This window comes from Peromyscus maniculatus, chromosome 22, assembly GCF_049852395.1.
Source record: "Peromyscus maniculatus bairdii isolate BWxNUB_F1_BW_parent chromosome 22, HU_Pman_BW_mat_3.1, whole genome shotgun sequence".
In the NCBI taxonomy this organism is placed as follows: domain Eukaryota; kingdom Metazoa; phylum Chordata; class Mammalia; order Rodentia; family Cricetidae; genus Peromyscus; species Peromyscus maniculatus.
In genome coordinates, this window is record NC_134873.1 from 32478676 (window position 1) to 32498609 (window position 19934).

At 53.1% G+C, this 19934-nt stretch overlaps 1 protein-coding gene across 11 annotated transcripts in view; it reads right to left on the reverse strand.

The window, feature by feature from the left end:
• Asap2 (ArfGAP with SH3 domain, ankyrin repeat and PH domain 2) overlaps positions 1–19934 on the reverse strand; it is a 161978-nt gene that overhangs the window by 93979 nt on the left and 48065 nt on the right. For 6 of the 11 annotated variants that reach the window (XM_076559252.1, XM_076559246.1, XM_076559253.1 and 3 more), the window contains exons 1-2: positions 10610–10789; positions 10266–10338 (exon numbers count right to left, since the gene is read on the reverse strand). In XM_076559252.1, the coding sequence (XP_076415367.1) occupies positions 10266–10338; positions 10610–10774 (238 nt within the window). In that variant the 5' untranslated portion in view covers positions 10775–10789. Of the gene's footprint in view, positions 1–10265; positions 10339–10609; positions 10790–13453; positions 13612–19934 lie in introns of those variants that run through there. The other 5 variants (XM_076559249.1, XM_076559248.1, XM_076559254.1 and 2 more) reach the window with 2 other exon arrangements.

Sequence of the window (19934 nt, forward strand, 5' to 3'; positions counted from 1 at the left end):
GCACGCTTTGGGTTAAATGAGAGACCTTGTCTCAAGGCAACAGAGAAAGGCAACGAATGCCCTGCTGGCCTCCACACGCACACGGATCACACACACCCACACCCACACCCACACCACCACACCACCACACCACACACACACATACACACCACACCACACACACACACCCCATACACACACACACACACACACACACACACACACACACACACACACACACGCGCGCGCGCGCATGCCTTCATTCCAGCACTGGAGAGGCTGAAGCCAAAGGATCGTTGTGAGTTGGATGGCCAGCCTGAGCTACACAGTGAACAACCAGCAAACCTGGGCTATAAAATGAGATCCACATCTCAATTAAAAATTAAAAAAAAAAAAAATCAAAACAAAATTGGAAGAAAAAAAAAAAGCCGGGGAGAAGCGAGGTAGACTTAGACACAACGAGATGACTGAAGCTTTAATCTGCCCTTACAGACGTGTTAAAACAACCCACGGCAGCGGACGGCGGATGGCGAACGTACGGGCTGTACGCACAATAGCCCTGTAAGGAAAAGAGGAAATCCTCCATCCTTGGAGGCCACAAGGGCTTCTGGCAGTTTCCTCCTGAGAGTCCAGGGCAGGATACGACAGAAGATGAGCTCGGGGCTGCTTGATTCATCCAGGGACTCTCACTGGAGCGGCCTGTTCCCAAATCTGCTCTGAGCTCAGGTAAGGGCGCAGTGGACAGATCTCAGGCCTGTAATTCTCAGGTGTCCTGTGCCCCCCCCCCCCGCCCTGTCGGGAAGGGAAGGACCTTTTGCTGCAGATGACTTTGGGTGATTTTACATCCAATTGCATCCTTTACCGGAGGAGCCCTCACCTTGGCTGAGCGATGGGATGAACCACAGAGAGGTCCTCTCTACTCAACTTGCCTTTTTAGCTTTCTCCCTTTTGACTGTATTTCATCGACCCAGGGATCCAATTCCCATCACCTACAGTGAGGACTTGGTGAGACATTCCACCATCCCACCCCCAGCCCCAAGCCAAGGAGCCAGGACAACCCTTGGGGTCTGGTGAGGGACAGTCAGGGCACCTCAAAAGTCAGAGTCCAAAGCCTCACTCAGGAGCTGCCGCCGCTACAGAGTCGGCCGCAGGTGAGTAACCTTCCATCCTGTGGCAGTTCCGCCAGATCCTCCAGCCGAGGAGGCAGGTTCGGACTCCGCAGGGTGGTCTGGCCTGTGCCTAACATTAAAGGCAAGCGGTGCCGGTGACAGTGTCCACCTGGGAAGTGACACTTTGTCAATGGTGCTTCACCCTGTGGCTCTCAGAGGCATCGGTCAAATTCGCAAGAATGTTCTAGATCGTCTCTTGAGGCACATTTGATGTAGAGATGTAGAGAATGTGTGTGTGTGTGTGTGTGTGTGTGTGTGTGTGTGTGTGTGTACATCCCATTAAGCCTGAGCTGAAGAAGCCAGAGCCCAGAGGAGCCTCAGTTTCCCACCAATCAGAACGATCACCACAAGTGTGACTCAGGCTGATGCTCACAGGCGAAACCAGCGGCGTGGTGTGATTAACACGCCAATCACTGCTGACAGGATTCCCTCGGCTCGTCGCCAGTGCCCCATCCAGTCACTGTACCGAACCACCAGAGACAGTGGGCGAGCAGCCAGAACCCAGAACTGGAAACACTGCCAGACCTCAGTCCGCATCACCACCTCTTCCCCAACCTGAGGAAGGCTAGAACCTCCCAAGGAGCAGCTCACAGTTACCTCTGACATTGTGCTTAAGTCAAAACCTGCTCTCCTGAACCCATCTCTTAGGAAAAATAAAAACAGTTCATCGGTGTAGTAGTGCACACCTTTAGTCCCAGCACTCGGGAGGCAGAGGTGGGTGGATCTCTGAGTCCAGCCTGGGCTACAGAGTGAGTCCCAAGACAGCCAGGGCTGCACAGAGGAACTCTGTCTCACCCATGTCCTCTCCCCTCTAAAACAGAAAGTCCCAAGTCCCTCAGCATCCCTGTGAGATGAGCTTCCCCTGGCCCTCAGACTCTAAGGTTCTTATAACCCAACAGGACAATGACCATCTCGCTCCTCCGAGGTCACCTGAGGCTGACCTCTAGCACAAGCGGCACGCACTGCCTCCTACTGAACTCCTGACCAGCCAAACCCACCCGCAGATTGCTCGGCAGGACCGCCAGGTTTAGGGGAGCGGCATGCAGGAGGCTTTCCTCTGGTGCGTTTCCTCACCATACCCTAACCATGCACCGGCGACCCCCGCCTGCCAAAGATCAGTACCTAACTCAGTGTTGCCGTAGAGACGACGCTTACGTGCTTACCCAGCACCCTGCCTGGCCTGCAGCAAATACACAAACATCTGATTTTTGTTATCATTGCGATTCTACCATCAGGCTCACCGAGGCCAACTGAGTCTATGCTGTTTTTTACGGTGCTACAATTCGCCGTTTCTTTTTAATCACAGAAATGTGTGTAAGGACTTTGTGTCCTGGATTCCATCATAAGCATTCTCCTTCCTGCTGCTTAGACCCATCATGCCAAGCGGCTGGTCCAGGTTTGTCACAGGAGGTGCTGTTTTTCCCTCGTGATAGGCAAGGCCACAAAACAATGCACATCTTTTGCGAGGACATCCTTCCACACAGAGATTTTTATTTCAGTGATGTGCACCGCCCAAAGATTTCCAAAAACTCCACGTGCCCATTTTCAGCGCCACGACCACGTAGCGGGGTCCCAGCTTCCCGGCATTCTTGCCCAACTCTGAGGAGAATTATGATTTATTTTCTCTTCTACAAGTTAGAAAACCATGCCAGATGTGATGCTTTCTTAATATGCAAGAAAACTTTGATTCCGAAGCTATTATGTGTTCCTCATTAATAAAAATAGGGCCGCTGAGGAGGCTCGGCGGGTAGCACAATGCCTGAACCAAGACTAATGACCTGAATTTCATCCCTGGGACCCGGTGGGGGAAAGAGAGGGTTGCCCTCTACCTCCCGCTCATATGGGTGCGGGTATGCTGGGTACACACACACACACAAACACACACACACACACACACACACACACACACACACACACACACACAGACACACATTCACACACACACATACATTCACACACACATTCACACACACACACACACACACACACACACATACATTCACACACAGACACACACACACCAGAGAGGGAGAGGGAGAGAGAGAGAGAGAAGGTTCATTTTCTTCAGTAGGTGAAGACAGTCAAAGTGTAGCTAAAATTAGCGTTTCCTCCTCTGCACTTTTTATCCGGGGATGTGACAGTTTCCCCGGGGCCTTCGGATTCCAGGTAAAGAGGACTCTGGCTCTCCCTAAGAACACTGGGACCGCACAGTTAGAAGTGAAAATGAAAGTCTCTCGCTGCTGCTTCCTCCTCCTTGATGGAGAGGAATCTTAACGCCTGCTAATGTGTCAAACACAGATGAAAAATTGTCACCTTCCACTTCCCGGCACCGAGGAAAACACCTTCACACTGAGACAGAGCATGGGAAATTCTAAAGAGTAAAAATTGTAAAATAAACACCAACCAGGGTTTGTTTATTTTTGTTTTTTTAAAGAGGTTGGGTAGCATAGTCCACGGAGTGGGAAAAGTTACAGAAACAGTTTTAACAAATCATCATAAGAACCGCTCTCGTGAATCTGTTCATCAGACAGTCCACAAAAGGCATCCCATAATTACTTGCTACAGCATAGGAAACCCAGTGCTTAGTAGATACAGGGGACATACTGATGCCCTTCTGGCCCAGTCCAACTTGGAAAATAGACTTCTCACAGTCCAGCTCTATCCCTGGGCACTGTTGAATTAGCAAACGCTGAAGCTCTAAGCAGACATGTCAATCCTGAGTCCAGCCACGGTTTCAACCCAATTTCCCCAGGGCCGTGTTCTTAACCTTCCTAATGCTTCAACCCTTTCATGTAATTCCTCATGTTGTGGTGACCCCCGACCATAAAATTATTTTTGTTGCTACTTCTTAACTATAATTTTGTTACTGATATGAATTTTAATGTAAATAATTTCGGAGATAGAGCTTTGCCATAGGAGTTGCAACCCACAGGTTGAGGATCATTGCCCTAGGACCTTCAGAAACATTGCTTTTAAGGCAAGAACTGGTGAGTTAAAAAAAAACAAAACAAAAACAGGCAGTAGTAGCTCATGCTTTTAATCCCATCACTCAGGAGGCAGAGGCAGGGGCATCTTTGTGAGTTTGAGGCCAGCCTGGTCTACAGAGAGAAACTCTGTCTTAAAAACAAAAAAAACAAAACAAACAAGGTTTTGTGGGCTAAGAGGCAATACTGGGGTTTCTCTGTCCATGAGGGGCAAGAGAATAAAAATCATTTCTTAGCTCACAGGCTGTAGAACACAGGGGGCTGGACTCAGTTTGCTGATCCCTGCTCCAAAGCATCTCACACGCTCCTTCCTCACAAACCCACAGCAATCCTCACAGAGCAGTGTCTGCCCTGATGGACTCTGCTCGGATCTAAAGTTATCAGTGGGCTTTTCCTTCTACGCTAGGAGGGGAGTCTTAAGAACCTGCAGTGGAAACCTGGCACTATTCAGCTGGGGATTTACCGGGCACCTATATACACCTGCCCACCCAGTGCCAGGCACTCAGGAAATGCCGAAGCAGCCGCCTGGCTTGCCGTGTGTGCGTCCAGAAACCCCGCTGCCACCTGGTCCTGTTAACTCACCGACAATACAAGGAATGTCGTCAGCATCCCAACTGGTGAGGAAATGAAGGAGTCCCAGAGTGAATCACTGTCTTAATACCACAGACTTCTGGGGTGGTGCCGCCATCCAGGTTTCTCGGTTATTCAGACCTACGAGATCTTTATCACAAACTGTCTTCCAGACTTGGCCCTTGACCTCAGAGGCTTGTGCTTAATCCAGGAGCAAAGATACACAATGCTCGGAGGCGTGAAAACCACACAAAGACACACGAGCAACGGAAAGCGGCGTTTAGTGTTAACAGCACCTGAATATTAGGGATCCACGAATATGGGGCTTACCGGGAGGGTCTAAAGTGAATCAACCTCAAAACTGTCTAGAGGTTTGATGTGGGAGGGGGAATGTCCCATAGCCCACACCGTGACCCCAAGAACCCGTGAGTACTGTAGGCTGTCCAACAGAAGCAAGTAAAAGTAGATGAATTAAACATGCTAACCAATTTGAGAAGAGATTATTCGAGATAATGGGGTGCGTAAGGGCCGGCGAGATGACTCAGTAGATAAAGTCAGAGTTTCATTACTAGGGTCCACAGGGTGGAAAGAGAGAACTGAATTCCAAAAGTTTTCTCTGGCATTCAAAACAGGCACCGTGGTGCATAGCCCCAACCCGCCACATACAAAATAATAAATAAATGTGTTTTTTTGTTGTTTTTGTTTTTTGTTTTTAGAGACAGGGTTTCTCTGCGTAGCTTTGCACCTTTCCTGGAGCTCACTTGGTAGCCCAGGCTGGCCTCGAACTCACAGAGATCCTCCTGGCTCTGCCTCCCGAGTGCTGAGATTAAAGGCGTGCGCCACCACCGCCGGCTTGTTTTGTTTTTTTAATTTAAGGTACTTAAATGTGAAGGAGGGAGGCAGGAGATGTAGTGTCTGCTGTGGGACTGAACACTGTGTCTCCAAGTTTGAATACCTGAGTCCAAACCTTCAATGTGTTGACATCAAGAGATGGGGCCACCAGGAAATCATGAGCTTTCGGTGAATTCAGAGGGCAGGGCCCTCATGGAATTGGTGCCCTAAGGAGCAGAGACCCCAGAGAACTTGCATCCTGTTTCCCTGCCTAGGAGAGACCCCAATAAATTAACTGTCAGCCATGTGTGGTGGTACTTGGAGGCGGCGGGTGGGTCTCTGTGAGTTTCCAGTCTGGTCTACAAAGCACGTTCCAGGCCAGACAGGGCTACATGGTTGAGGCACTGTCTCAAAACAGTCTATAGCCGGGCGTTGGTGGCGCACGCCTTTAATCCCAGCACTCGGGAGGCAGAGGCAGGCGGATCTCTGTGAGTTCGAGGCCAGCCTGGGCTACCAAGTGAGCTCTAGGAAAGGCGCAAAGCTACACAGAGAAACCCTGTCTTGAAAAACCAAAAAAAAAAAAAAAAAAAACAAAAAAAAAAACAGTCTATAAACCAAGAGGGCCCACCCAAGAGCCTGGCTACGCTGGCAGCCGAATCGGGGACTTGCAGTTTACAGATCTCCAATCAGCTTCTATTGCTCATGCCATGGTATGTGGCGTTATGTTGTGACAACCAGCGCAGACTCTCAGAGGTGACCTGTGAGGAGACTCCACTGGCCATTTGCTGGCTCCGGAGATATGAGGGAGGGGTTGGGCATCAAGGGGTGAGGGTGTGGCCTCTAGAAGAAACAGGCCAGGGCAGGAGCCCTGATGAAGGCATCGGCCTGGCCTCAGTACATCGAGACCCACACTGCACTTCCCACCCGCAAATCTGAAGGAAGATCGTGCGCTACACTGAGCCGCGGGGCTACACTGAGCCGCAGGGCCGACAGAAACCGGCTCCCGAGCTAGAGGAAATGAGAGTCAAGAAAAGCTCACCCTGTCAAGTCTCAGCCTGAGGCAGAGGAGGGCTGGGAAGGTCACACCCAGGTGACTGGGGCTGGGGCGTGTGGAGAGAGACACAGACAGTCTCCACGTCCTCACGAAGCAAGGGAAGCAGCCACGTCTCGGTGGACACGTCCAGGCCGGGCAAGTGGGCAGGTGGGGCCAGACCACGGCAAATCAGGACTTCCGGAGGGTGAGACCGAAAAAAGGTAGAGGGCAGGCCGGGCACAAACGCTCAACTATTCTCACTGCTGTTTCCGACATAAGCCAAAGGACCGCCCTTTCTGGATGAGCAGCCATCCTGGGACGCCAAACACTAACATCGATCATGGGAACCTCCTCCCGGAGGACTGACAGACAGCCTTCGGAGCAGAAGCCGTCCAGGTTGTGTGCACCTAGCCAACCGTGGCAGCCAGCAGCCTCAACCCCTCACTGGATGCTCTGACTCACTTCTGCCTCATTCTAGAGAACGAGCCACCATGCGATAGTTACAGAGGAACTCTACAGACTGCTGTGGCCCACGTCAACAACCGGAGGAAAGCATGGTCCCCTCGGGTCACTTTCCAAGCAGATGACACTTGTCCTCAAATAAAGATTCCAAGATAGTACTCGGACTTACAAGACAACAAAAAAGAGGACACACACACGGGGACACACACGGACACGGACACAGACACACTCCCCACCCCATCCCCCACCACCACCACCACCGCCGCTCCAAGGTCAGGTGCATGGCCGGTTTGTTGGACATGTGGAACCTCAGGAAAGACACAGACCCAGACACAGTCCCCAAACTGTATAACTGCCTAGCTCTGTCAGTTAAGAGTTTCTGACTCCCTTGGGGCCCCAGGGAGAAGCACTGTTTTGTTCAGACAGGGTGAGCATGGAAGGAATCCAAAAAGGGGCACAACCAGGAAATGGTGCGGCGATCAAAGACGGGCACGTGGACATGGGCAGGGACCTCTGACGGGTGGCCTGAGCCCGGGAGACGTGTGGGTGCCTGGGCCTCACCTAGCTCCTGGGTCATCCACCATGGCCGGGGGTGCAGCAGCAGAACGGCTTGGACATGGGACAGATCAAGGGTAACGTCCCCTCACAACTCGCATCTGCACACATCGGTGGTTCTGGTGGAATTCTGTCTACTCACGCTATGCGCCCATTTCTATCCCTCCTACCTACGGGCCTCCCTCAGCCTTCCCAGGTTCTGAATGGAGCTCACGTCCACAGACTTCCGTGTGAATGAAGAAAATTCTCTTGGATTTTAAGCAGACACCGCGAAGTGCCTGTGTCTTTATTTCTAAAATGGTTCCGGGAAGACAGGTAATGGGACTCAAGGTTTATGGTCCACACGCAGCAATGTAGGTCAGAAAGGTAAACGAGACAGGTATGGGTCACGCCATGGCTGGCCTCCGGGCATGCGCATCAGCCTCAGAGTCATACAGATAATCTCCTTTTCATCTCCAGTAAAAAAAAAAAATCTTGCCGGGCGGTGGTGGCGCACGCCTTTAATCCCAGCACTCGGGAGGCAGAGCCAGGTGGATCTCTGTGAGTTCGAGGCCAGCCTGGACTACCAAGTGAGCTCCAGGAAAGGCGCAAAGCTACACAGAGAAATCCTGTCTCGAAAAACCAAAAAAAAAAAAAAAAAAATCTTTTCAACGTGTGATGATTAAAAAAAAAATCACTATTTTCAAACTGATCAAAATACAGTATCCCCTTTATATAATGCACATAACATTCCTCAGATTATAGACTTAAAAATCAAACTCTCCTGAGATACTTGGTGAAATCTGGAACTTGTGGACAAAACTGAGCATCCTGTCCTTGAGTGAGCTCTCAGCCTCCTGAGGAGGGACAGGATGCTAGACATGCTTAGGCGGGCAGTGGCTTTGTGACTGAACAGCCGCTGAGCACAGCGCCATGCCAGCAGGAAACATTTTGGAAACATTTCCCGTCCCTTGGGAACAGCTCCGATCTGCAGGCCCTTCCAACTGTCTAACAGGACTCGTGTGTTGTCCAGGTTCACACAATGCACAGTGTTCAAAAGATAGTATCGCCCCCCTTGCCTTTGGCAGGACAAGGTCCAAGGCAGAGGACCACCTTCCAGCCCTTCACACAAGTGTGACAATCAGGCTGTCCTTTGGGCCTGACAGAAGGCTTACTGGATCGGAGTGAAGCCTGGGCTTTTGGTTGGTACTGAACCTCCTGACCCAAGTCCATCACATACGACTTACTTAGGACACAAAGTCTCTAATTTTGTGGGAGGTACCTTCTGGCAGTGACCAGGACATAAGGAGGTCCGAGGGAAAAGCTGTTGTTAGTTGGGCCTGCCCACCTTGCCCTTTATGAGTCCACCTACTCTGCGCCATCCTTCTGACTACCAAAACCCAGCTTCTTGGGGCTCCTACCTCAGGCTGAAGACCAACAGCTCTCCTGGAATTCTCCAGGCTCTCAGCTCGAGATAAGGGCTGCTCAGGCATCCAGCCACATGGGCTGAGCATCATCTACTGGTCCTCGGCCTCTCTGATGTGCTGACAGCCGCTGTTGGACCACCCAGCCCATACTGTGTAAGCCATAACAGATCCCCTCGGTCATATGTGTTCCTTCTATCCATTCTGTACTTCTACAGAGCCCTGCTCAAGGCACACGCCCTCAGTGGAGACAGCCTCCCAGATTCCCCGCCATCACGGCTTGTTGCTGTCGTCCGGGTATGAGCGGAGGGCAGCTCCCACAGCCATGCTCACACTATTCTGAGTAGGGTTAGTTGGGATGTGAGCTTCTAGATGGTTCCACAGCCTGCTGACACCACCTCGTCCTCCTGCTCCAATCACTACTCTTGACTAAAAGGAGACACCACAAGGTGAAGGGGTCACAGGACAGGTATCGGGGGGCCCGAACGCCCCTCTGGGCCCAGACGCAGGCACCCAAACTCTCTGCCTTAGCAGGGTTGCTCTCCCACAGGCTGGCTAGCCTTCTGCTCCAGGATCTACCAGTCTTCTTCCAAGCTTCGATCGCCATCACCATTTCTGGTTTTTGAAAGCTGCCACCTCCTTTCTGATGCATAACTGCACAGACATTTGGTGACTTTTCAAAAATATTTCCTATCATTAACAGGATTTGTGCGGGGGCAGCTCGCCCACCGTCTGCGCTGCCTGCCGCCTTCAAGCCAAAAGTGTCTCGGGGACTCTTGTTTTGTTTGGAGACAGGGTCTCACGTAGTCCAGGCTAGCCTCTAACCCACGATGTAGCTGAGGATAGCCCTTGAACTTTCGAGCCTCCCGCTTCCACTTTCCTGAGTGTCACGATCACAGGCGTGCGCCGCGGGCCCCTGAGAACCAAACCCGGGCTTCCTTTCCTGAGCTAAGCGAACAGGCTAGCAATGGAGCTCTGAGGTGGATTTTCCCCCCCTCGGTGCCTTTATAAGTCAGTCAAGTATTACTCGGTAGCTGGTGGATTACGCCTGTGTATTTACTCATTTTCTCAGACCAGCCAGGCTGATGGAGCGGGCTCAGGCGGAGGGCAGACACAAGACAAGAGGGCACACTCCCGTCCTACTTCTGGAGCCGGTGTCCCAGAGTCTCCCGTTCACTGCACGCTCGGTGGGGGAGGTGACCAGACAGGACTTTAAATGTAGTGTTTTCACGGAGCCACCCCACCCTCCCACCACCCCAAGGGAGCAGGGAGGACTCACCCAGCCCAGAAATATTGATTGCCTTCACAGATTTCTTCATTTTGTAGAGAACCATCCGGTCCACGTCCAAAGCCTAAAATACAGAGAATATATGAATTAAAACATGTGGCACACCACGGACCGGCACTAGAGACAGCAGCAGTGAGAACCTTTGGGGACTGGGGGGGGGGGCGCGGGACGACGGACTGGGGGTCCTACTACAAGGCCCCAGGCTGCTTCTATGGGGTGAGTCTTGGCCCGGTGTGGAAAACTGTCTTTCAGAGTGTACCAGGCAGCGGTCTTACAGAACACCGACTCATGTGTGTGTCTCAGTCACCTGAAGCATACAAGCTGCGTCTACTCACATGACCTGCTGAACACAGCACTCCAGACAGAGGTGAGTGAACCCGGAGAGATGGCTCTCCCGCATCTGGACTGTCACTGAACGGAAGGGCAGTCTCAAGGATACCATGTGACCCTCCCTGCAAGGAGCACCCTGGCAGCCAAGTCACAGAGTCAGACCCGCCCATACAAAAGCAACTCGGTGCTTTGGATTTGTGAAGCTATTAGCTGTGTTTAGGAAGCTTACTCCTAATCCCCTCCAAGCCTCAGATTTCTCTCCCAGAATCCAGCTGTAATGGCTTTGCAAGGCTGAATGATTAAACAAACACTCACACGTTCCATATTCAGCAAATATTTACCACAACAAGACCATCATACGGCAAGCAGGCAGTGGCGTGAAAATATCTGCACACAGTAGGTGCTCAACAGTATGTACGGTGACTCATCACACCCGGGGGTTTATTCACAGCTAAGTTTCTACCCAAGAGACATAGCGAACACTTTCCCCTCAACCCCCTTAAACAGCTCGGACCCCAAGTGGTTGTGACGGGCGGGTGAGCACATCCGGGAACCAAGCGCGAGAGTGAGGCCAAGGACCGGTGACTATTGAAGACACCGCGGTGACCTGCCATCTAAACACACGGAAAAGCCGGGCCCCTTGAATCTGCCTCCAGCATCAACCTTCCTAAGCCCTCATTCTGATGCTGCCGTGGCTGTTTTCTGGGGTGTTAGAAACAGATGAGATGGGAGTTGACAGTTTTACATGGAACAATGATCAAACGGCACCAGACGGGGTTTAAAAAAAGAAAAGAAAAAGAAAAAGTTCTTATCAGGTCACTCTGGGTTTGTCCAAGCCCATAGGATGTACTCTCTGAGTGAACCTTAAGTCTATCAAGATCAAACCCCGCTAGGGAAGCACACACAGAGCTTTAAAAAAAGACAGCCTTCCTATCGTATCTAGCTCAGGCTGGCCTTGAATCAAAGTTTCTTATAACGAGTTAGGTTTTTTGTGTCTAGGGAAAGGTCTTAAGTGTGGTATCTGGGCCCCAGAGATCCTCCCCGCTTCCTGCCCATAACCTCAGTGCTAGGGTTACAGGCACCTGCCACCACACCTGGCTTTTTATGTGGGGTCACGCAGTGTGTGTGTGCGCGCGCGCGCGTGCGTGCGTGCGTGCGTGCGTGTGTGTGTGTGTGTGTGTGTGTGTGTGTGTACACCTGTGGAAATCAGAAAAGGACACTTGATGTCCTCCTCCATCATTTTCCACCTTTTTCCCTTAGGACAGGGTTGTTCTGGCCACCTGACTCCCAGGACCCTTCTGCCCCCACCTTCAGGCACTGAGTTATGGCTACGCCTGGCTTTTTTGTGGTGTGGGCTCTGGGGGTTGGTTTGAACTCGGGGCCTCGGGCTTGCACAGTGAACTCTCCTACCTCCTGAGCCATCTCCCTGACCCCTACAAGAGCTCTTTAATGTTCCTGGGCAGTCACCTCTCAGCCACTCTTGACCTTGAGATAGACACGGGGATTTGGAATGAGTAACCCACAAAAACCTGCACTGACCGTCTGTCTCCCCTCACGCCCTCCCCAGTCCCCCAGCCTCCAAGCGGTACTTCACAAGAGTCTGCTCAGGCTGATGCGCCACGCCCTCCGGCCGTCCAGTCAGGGAGCAGAGCCTGACAGGAGGCGTGAATCAGTGTGCTGTCACGTCTGGGAGTTCCCGCCCCAAGGCCCAGGCCCTTGCTGCAGAACACACCTGATCTGGTAAACACGCAATCCAGGACTCCTGCGGTGGAGTCTGTCTTGGCCGGTCTCTGCAACTGACCACCACAGTACCTGACCCGCATTCAGGTAAGAAGAGCTCCCCTCCCTCCGCCAAGCCTCCTCACAGACAGCAGCCGGGCTGAGCTCTTCGGAAGTCATTCAGCAAACCTTACAGGAACGCTTCCTGGAGGACAAGGCGTAAAAGGAGAAAACCTCCCACGGAACAGAAACGCACAGCTCATCGATGTTCCGTGGCAGCCCGGATCACTGGGGGAGGCTTCCCAGCATGGCACAGACGGTAGCCCGAGTCAAAGGAGCTGCGGGACCCTCCCTGTGCCCTGAGCTTCCCTTACTCATCCATCGAGACCCTGAACTGCCATCTCCACTTCTGGTTAGCCCCGAGCTCTCGTCCTGGTGAACCAACCAACTGCCCGATGCTGGCTCAATCCGTTCTTTTCTTCTCCTTCCCCACCCTGGAACATCTTCCTGCCTCTTGACCCTTGACCCCCAGCTTCCCGAGCTGCTTCGTAGGCACCCGGTCCCCCAGCAAAGCGAAGCGAGAGGTGTCGTCTGGCCCTCCAGCAGAGCCACCTGCCATGCCTCCCCAGGAAGGGTGGACGGCTCGTCTTAGCTTGGCCCACAGCATCTGTGCGTGTTCACAGTCTCCGCTGAGCTTTACGGTACATGCCAAATACAAAAGCAGGGAGCGGAGACGAAATGGTGAGCAAAACAAGACAACAATCCTGCAAAAATAAATAAATAAATAAATAACCACCTCCACAAACACAGCCGCATGCGCCCTGGCAGGAGCGGCAGGCCAGGACTCACCGTGTACACTGCTTTGCCAACCTTGGACGCTGCTGCTCCAACACCTGTGCTGCCCAATACTGTGCCCACGACTGAGCGCCCCGTAACACTTGAACACGCTGAGATCTGAGAGATACCAACTAAACTACCTCCATTGCCTGTCCCTCCCCCCGGTGCCGCTCTCTAAGGTCAGGGGCTGCTGTATGTGCAACCCACTGTGCCCCAGAAAGCCCCGCCAAGGAATGGGGCTCTGTACCAAGTCACAGGGTCCCTCTGACCAGAGAGAGAACGCACTGCAGTACCTCAGGGCCACTAGAGGCGAGCAGGAAAGGATTCCAGGAAAGGCCTCCCAAGGATGAAGGGATTGGCTGGAGCCAGACTGGCTTCGGGAACCAGTCAGGCTCCATCTGGGCGCTGGACTCCTGGGTAACCAGCTAGAGACCTAGCCTGCTTCTCTCCAGCAGAGTTAAGTGCTCTGCCCGCTGGTGACCCCGAGTCCTGTGGCACACTGGCATCTGTGGGGTGCTGCTCAGTCCTACTCAGAAGGAGGGGCTGGAGGTGGTCATCTACCGAGGTACCGGGGGCTGGCACTCTGCAAGTAGCTGAACTCAGACAACACCCCACAGGGTGCTGTGCAGATGACAGGCCCTTTTCCTACCCAGGACAGCACAGAAGTCTTGTAAAAACACGCCTCCTTCTGAGTCCCTCGGTCCCCATTGTTGAAGGGGAAGCCGTTTCCTGCCTCAGGAATGGGAGGATAAACAAACGAGTCCCCCCACCCCCGGCCCCCCCCACCCCGTCTATTCAGCAGAGACTGAAGCGAAGGTGAGCCTGGCGCTTGGTGGCAGAGGTAATTATAATCAAAACCCACACGAGGGAAAAGCGATTCCCTCCCTGTTCAAAAACACACCACCCTCCGACGCCGAGTATTTATAGCTCATCAAGATTAAAAACCCAGTCAGGAGAAGTGGGAATGATTAAGACAAAAAAGTCTTGTATCTGTGATCTAGAAAAAGCTTTGCCAAAACCTTAAAGCAAGAACAATAATAATAATAATAATACAGCTTTTGTGGTCTCCAGAAACCAAAGGGACCTGCAATGTGGCTGAGACTTCCTACTGTAACTCACCCCCCCACCCCCACCCCATCTTCCCCAACTCCTCAGACCTGGAAGGAAAGTGGAGACACCCCGCACCGAAATGTGTGGGCAAATGATAAGCACACAGAACCGCAGAAGTCAATCAAGACCTGAGGAGGGCTGGCCGGGCCCGTAGCCGATGTCTGGCCAAACCCTATAAACTCTGAGGGGCTGGACTCAAGCTGACCTCTAGTTTATAAAACAAGCTTAACAGATTAAATTTATTGCATAAACAAGGCGGCGGCGGGGATGTGTCTCAAATATTTCCAAGGGAAATAAATAACTGTTGGAGTGGTCATGGGAGATGGGGCGGGGTGGGGGTGGGGGTGGGGGTGGACCAAGGGCACGGGTCATGGCAAACCCACCATGAGGAAGACCCTCCCTCCCCACCGGTGGCATTTTCACACCTGGTGCCCCACACAGTAGCCAGAAGCGGGCAGGGGATTCTATTAAAAGGGCAAACATTGACGTTCACGTCTGCGTGCCTGGCTGACTCCCCCGAGAGCTGCAGCCATACAGGCATGTGTGTGACTGTCCCAGAATGTCACGAGGCTCTCTCTCCTTCCTCGGCCTCTGCAGGCCCCTCTGTGTCCTTGAGGGCTGTCCCCGAGCCAGAGAATCCACCCAAGCCGCCTGGCCCTCCTGGTTCCATAGCTCAGTAGTGGCATCCCCCGTCACACACTGTCTTCTCTGCGGAGGGTCGGTAAGTCCGCCGTCTCCTCTTGGGGTCCCACAGTCCTGGCAAGCGGGTACCTGATGGCAGGCTGGGTGTGGAGGGAGGGGTGGCCTCCACAGTCTGTCTGAGGAGCTGGTTTGGTTCGGGGGTGGGAAACGCGTGAGCCACAAGGGAAAGATGTGCCACCTCTTGTTTGTTGACAATCCAACCGTTCTGACAGGCGGACATGTCCGGTTGGATGTGGTGATACCCGAGGGAAGGCTGGCTCTGACTCACCCAGCTAAGGGAAACGCTACCCCAGCCCTCACACGGAAGTACTCTTCTCAATCACCGGCCTTGACTATTAGCTATGTTTTGAATTTCACTATAAATATTTGTGGGAATTTATTTAATTACCATCTGGCCCTTTTCAGGAAAAGTTTGCCGCCTCTGACTTCGACGATCCGCGCACAGCATCCATCCCTCCACGGCATCAGCCAGGCCTGTCGCTTCGGCCCTGACTTCGACGCTCCGCGCACAGCATCCATCCCTCCACGGCATCAGCCAGGCCTGTCGCTTCCGCCCTGACTTCGACGATCCGCGCACAGCATCCATCCCTCCACGGCGTCAGCCAGGCCTGTCGCTTCGGCCCTGACTTCGACGCTCCGCGCACAGCATCCATCCCTCCCCGGCATCAGCCAGGCCTGTCGCTTCCGCCCTGGCCTAGAAGCACAAGTACCAGCCACAACCAGTTTGGTCCAGCGCCCCGGGATCTCAAGGGGAGGCAACATGGGAGGGAAGGGGCCAATCAACGTCCTTCCTGGAACCCAAAGATCATGTCTGAAGGACAGGAGGCCTAAGGACCACAGTGGTCCCTGCTGGAGTCTGTGTTCCCCCCTCTTAGCCCGCCCCTTATGTATGATGGGACAACTTGAGAGGAAGCGACAGTTCTGGAAGCTGGTTGATACACCAAGCAGACCTGAGGGCAGCTCTGCCTGGACGGTCCCGCAGCCATCAGTGCCAGGACGGTCCCGCAGACACCAGTGCCAGGACGGTCCCGCAGACACCAGTGCCAGGACGGTCCCGCAGCCATCAGTGCCAGGACGGTCACGCAGACACCAGTGGCAGGACGGTCCCACAGCCATCAGTGCCAAGACGGTTCCGCAGCCATCAGTGGCAGGATGGTCCAGAAGACATCAGTGCCAGGACGGTCACGCAGACACCAGTGGCAGGACGGTCCCACAGCCATCAGTGCCAAGACGGTTCCGCAGCCATCAGTGGCAGCCCGGTCTCATCACACATCTGACTTTGAGCAGAGCACAGTGCATTAAGGAGGGCGCCAAACATTTGCAGAAGCCACTGGGGAAGCGCAGCCGTGAGCTCGCCCTGAAGCAGGGCAATAATGAGCCTCCCTCCTTCTGGGAATGAAGCAGGGCCTGGAGAGGGACAGGTGTCGTTCAGCATTAAGATCAAATTCCCGGCCAAGCCAAATCGTAGCTGTGTGAAACACGTGTACGCCTCGGGACAAGCTCGAAGGGGCGCACGCGGTTATTGCCTAATGACACAGAAGTCAAACGCAAGGAGACACACAACACTCTTCGAGGCAGCCCCAAACCGGACGGACCTACAAGAACGTTGCGGGGTTGACACTACAGACCGCTATGCATTTGTGCGACGACGAGAGAACAGAACTTTGTGTACACACACCGTATACAAACGATTTTGGGGGGAAAAAAATGTGAAAAACAGAACACGCACGATGCTGTGAGGTAAAAACCCAAAAGGAAGGGCCTTCAGCTGGCAATGGCCGGCTAACTCCAAGCCCACCTGCCGCGGGACTAAATCTAATATTAAAGGATGTGGCACCGGAGCCCAGGCAGTGAAAAGCAGACCCTGGCCCCGTGGCTGCACGACGCACGGTGTCTACACACAGGAGTCCGTTCCCACCGCAGCCTGACTAGTGAGCACACCTTCACCATCACGGGACACCACCTTCCCAACCCGCTGGCCATAGTGCAGGGGTAGGCAACCAGGCTGTGCCCCGACACGGCTCGCCCCGCAGAAATGTCCGCCCCCGTGCAAACGGCAATGTACACAAACAGCAAGCGCCAGTGTGCCTCAGGAGATGAGATGGTAACTAGTTAAAAAAAACAAACGAACAACTCTCATCATAGGAGATAGCTTCATTATAAACCAATTAAACACACACACATACACATGACACACAGACACATGACACACACACACAAAGACACACACACATACACATGACACACACACACACAGACACAGACACAGATACACACATACACATGACACACACACACAGACACACAGACACAGATACACACAGACACACACACACATACACAGACACACAGACACAGATACACACAGACACACACACATACACATGACACACACACATACACATGACACACAGACACACACACACATACACATCACACACACACAGACACACACACACACACACACACACACACACACACACACACACACACACACACTAAAAACATGCCAGGCATGTAATGGTAACTCACTCTTGAAATCCCAGCACACAAGGAGGCTGAGGCAGGAGGATTGCTGCAATTTTGAGGCCAGCCTGGGCTACAGCGTAAGACTGTCTCAAAAACGAAACAAACTGAAAGCAAGAAAAAAGATGAGGGCTGGAGAGACGGCTTGGCGGTTGTCAAGAGCACTGGCTGCTCTTCCAGAGGACCCAGGTTCGATTCCCAGCACCCGCATGGAGGCTCGCAACTGTCTGTAGCTCCAATTTCAGAGGATCTGGTAGCTTCACAGGCATACATGCAGGCAAGACACCAAATGCACATAAAATAAAAATAAGTAAATCTTTTTTTAAAAAGAAAAGGAAAAAATAGACACAGCACATAGCCTGAGCACATTCATTATGCCTGGAGCTCATACAAAAGCCAACTGAGAGAGGCTTTCAAGACTCTACATACACACTGTCTCCTTTCCTCGTCTCCTACCATGGACGTTTGTTTACCTTTGACCACAAAAATACATGGAAGGAACAGATCAAACAATAAAGAAGACAGCAATACTCAGAGCCGCGTATTCCCACATATAAAAATAAACACAGGAGAATCCTTGGTTGGGCGGCACAGGAAGCCGTCACGTGACTCCAGAGGAGAGGTAGAAAACGGTGCCAAGAGACTCCATTCCTGGCACTCTTTGAAAGATTTACCAGGGTGTGCTTATGCATTCGTTTATTTAAGGATAAATAAATGATTAACGTGGAAACAGTTCTGGGGGACGCAGAGGAGGGTGAGCTAACCCAGTCTGCGGGCAGAATCCTCGCCCCCCTGAAGCTCTCTGGATGTGGATACAGAGGCCACCAGAGCTGGGGGCCCAGGGCAGCCAGGAATCACTGACCAATGAAGAGGTCAAACAGGCCAATGGGGGGGGGGAGACCCCAGCAGAAGCAGCCCTGGGGTGCTGACTGCACATGGCGCTGGCTCCAGGCTTGGGGACACAATGGAGAAGAGGGAGCCTATTTATTGTCTCACCTTCACCCGCCATTCCAGGGCTGGAATCCACTTCCCCTCCCTTTCCCATTCTCAGTCATGCTTTTGAACTGAAAAAGACGAACAAGAGGAAAACCCAAAGTCGCCATCACCCGAGAGAATCAACTATGCAGAAACCGTTAGGGCAGCAGTCCGCTGTGACTGAAAGGGATGGGGGCCACACGGAACGGACCAGTAAAGGGCGCGCACACACGCGTCTCCAGATGTCCCACACATCGCACACAGGTAGAAATGGTGGGTCCACGAGGAGCAGCCTCGGCTCACCGGGTTTCAAAACCAACTCCCCAGGAGACTGTCCCCTGCAGACACCGATGAGAACACATCCAGCTGCTAAGCAGACCACGCTACGCCACTATTTGGAGGAGAGGGAACAGATGCCCGTGACCTCAAGCTTTGCCGTGCTTCATGTCCGATTACTGGAAGAGACAAAGAGCCTCCAACTGGCCGAGGAGACTAGGAAAGGGGGGACATGCTGGCAAGAAGGTTCCACAGCAGCCACACGGAGGCTGCATGGTGAGGCGGCTGGCACAGCCCGCACGGTGTCCTTCCCAGGACGAAAGACGCCCTGGACGCTCCAGGGTCCTCACGCCTCTGGCAGCGGCGATCCTAGGAACTGCCCCCCAAATGACAGCAAAGCATCGAGGTGGGGCAGGAAATGGGCCATGTCAAGGGGGGGGGCCATGAATGGGCCCGGGGACATGGTCCCAAAAGACGCCCAGTCGTTACGGAAGGGACAGGGCACAAAGACAGTCAGGGAGAACGGTGCCGCAGGCCCGTGGTCTGTGCTGATGCAAGAGACAGACACGGAGGCTGGGCAGGCCACCAGTAGCTGGTGACTGAGGTCAGCCTTCTCGCTCTGCCCAGTCCCAGAAGACAATGGGATCCTAGACCAGGCTGAACTGCCCAGGAAACGAAGCTCAAGCCATGGGGACCTCACTTCAGGAACATAAACGGGGGTCTTCAGAACCAAGGAGGGCCTTGCTTCTTGGGGTGACGGGGTCTGCCCGGGGACACCACCACACACCATGGCTCTACCCCAACTCCTTATCCTGTCCAGCCTGCCAGGCCCCACGGATGCCTTCCTGTTGTCCACAAGCTGTCATATTTGTGTTTTACGTGTTCTTCCAGAGGGACATCGTGTGACTGTGACCAGAGGCTTAAAGCAACAGGCACATTCTAGAAATGGGCAAATGGATATTGGATGCCTTTGACGAAGAGACTATAACAGGCAGCAAAGAGGATGTGCTGAAGGGACTCTCGTGTCTCTCCATCTTGACTATCAGGCCACTGAGACAACGAACGGTCCCCAGGGAAATGGGCATTTCTCCAGGAATCTGCGGTCTTGGAAGAGCATCATCCACTGGCTTCCTAAATTGAGAATAACATGGCTGTGTCCTCAGCTAGGGTAACCCGAGTAGCGTT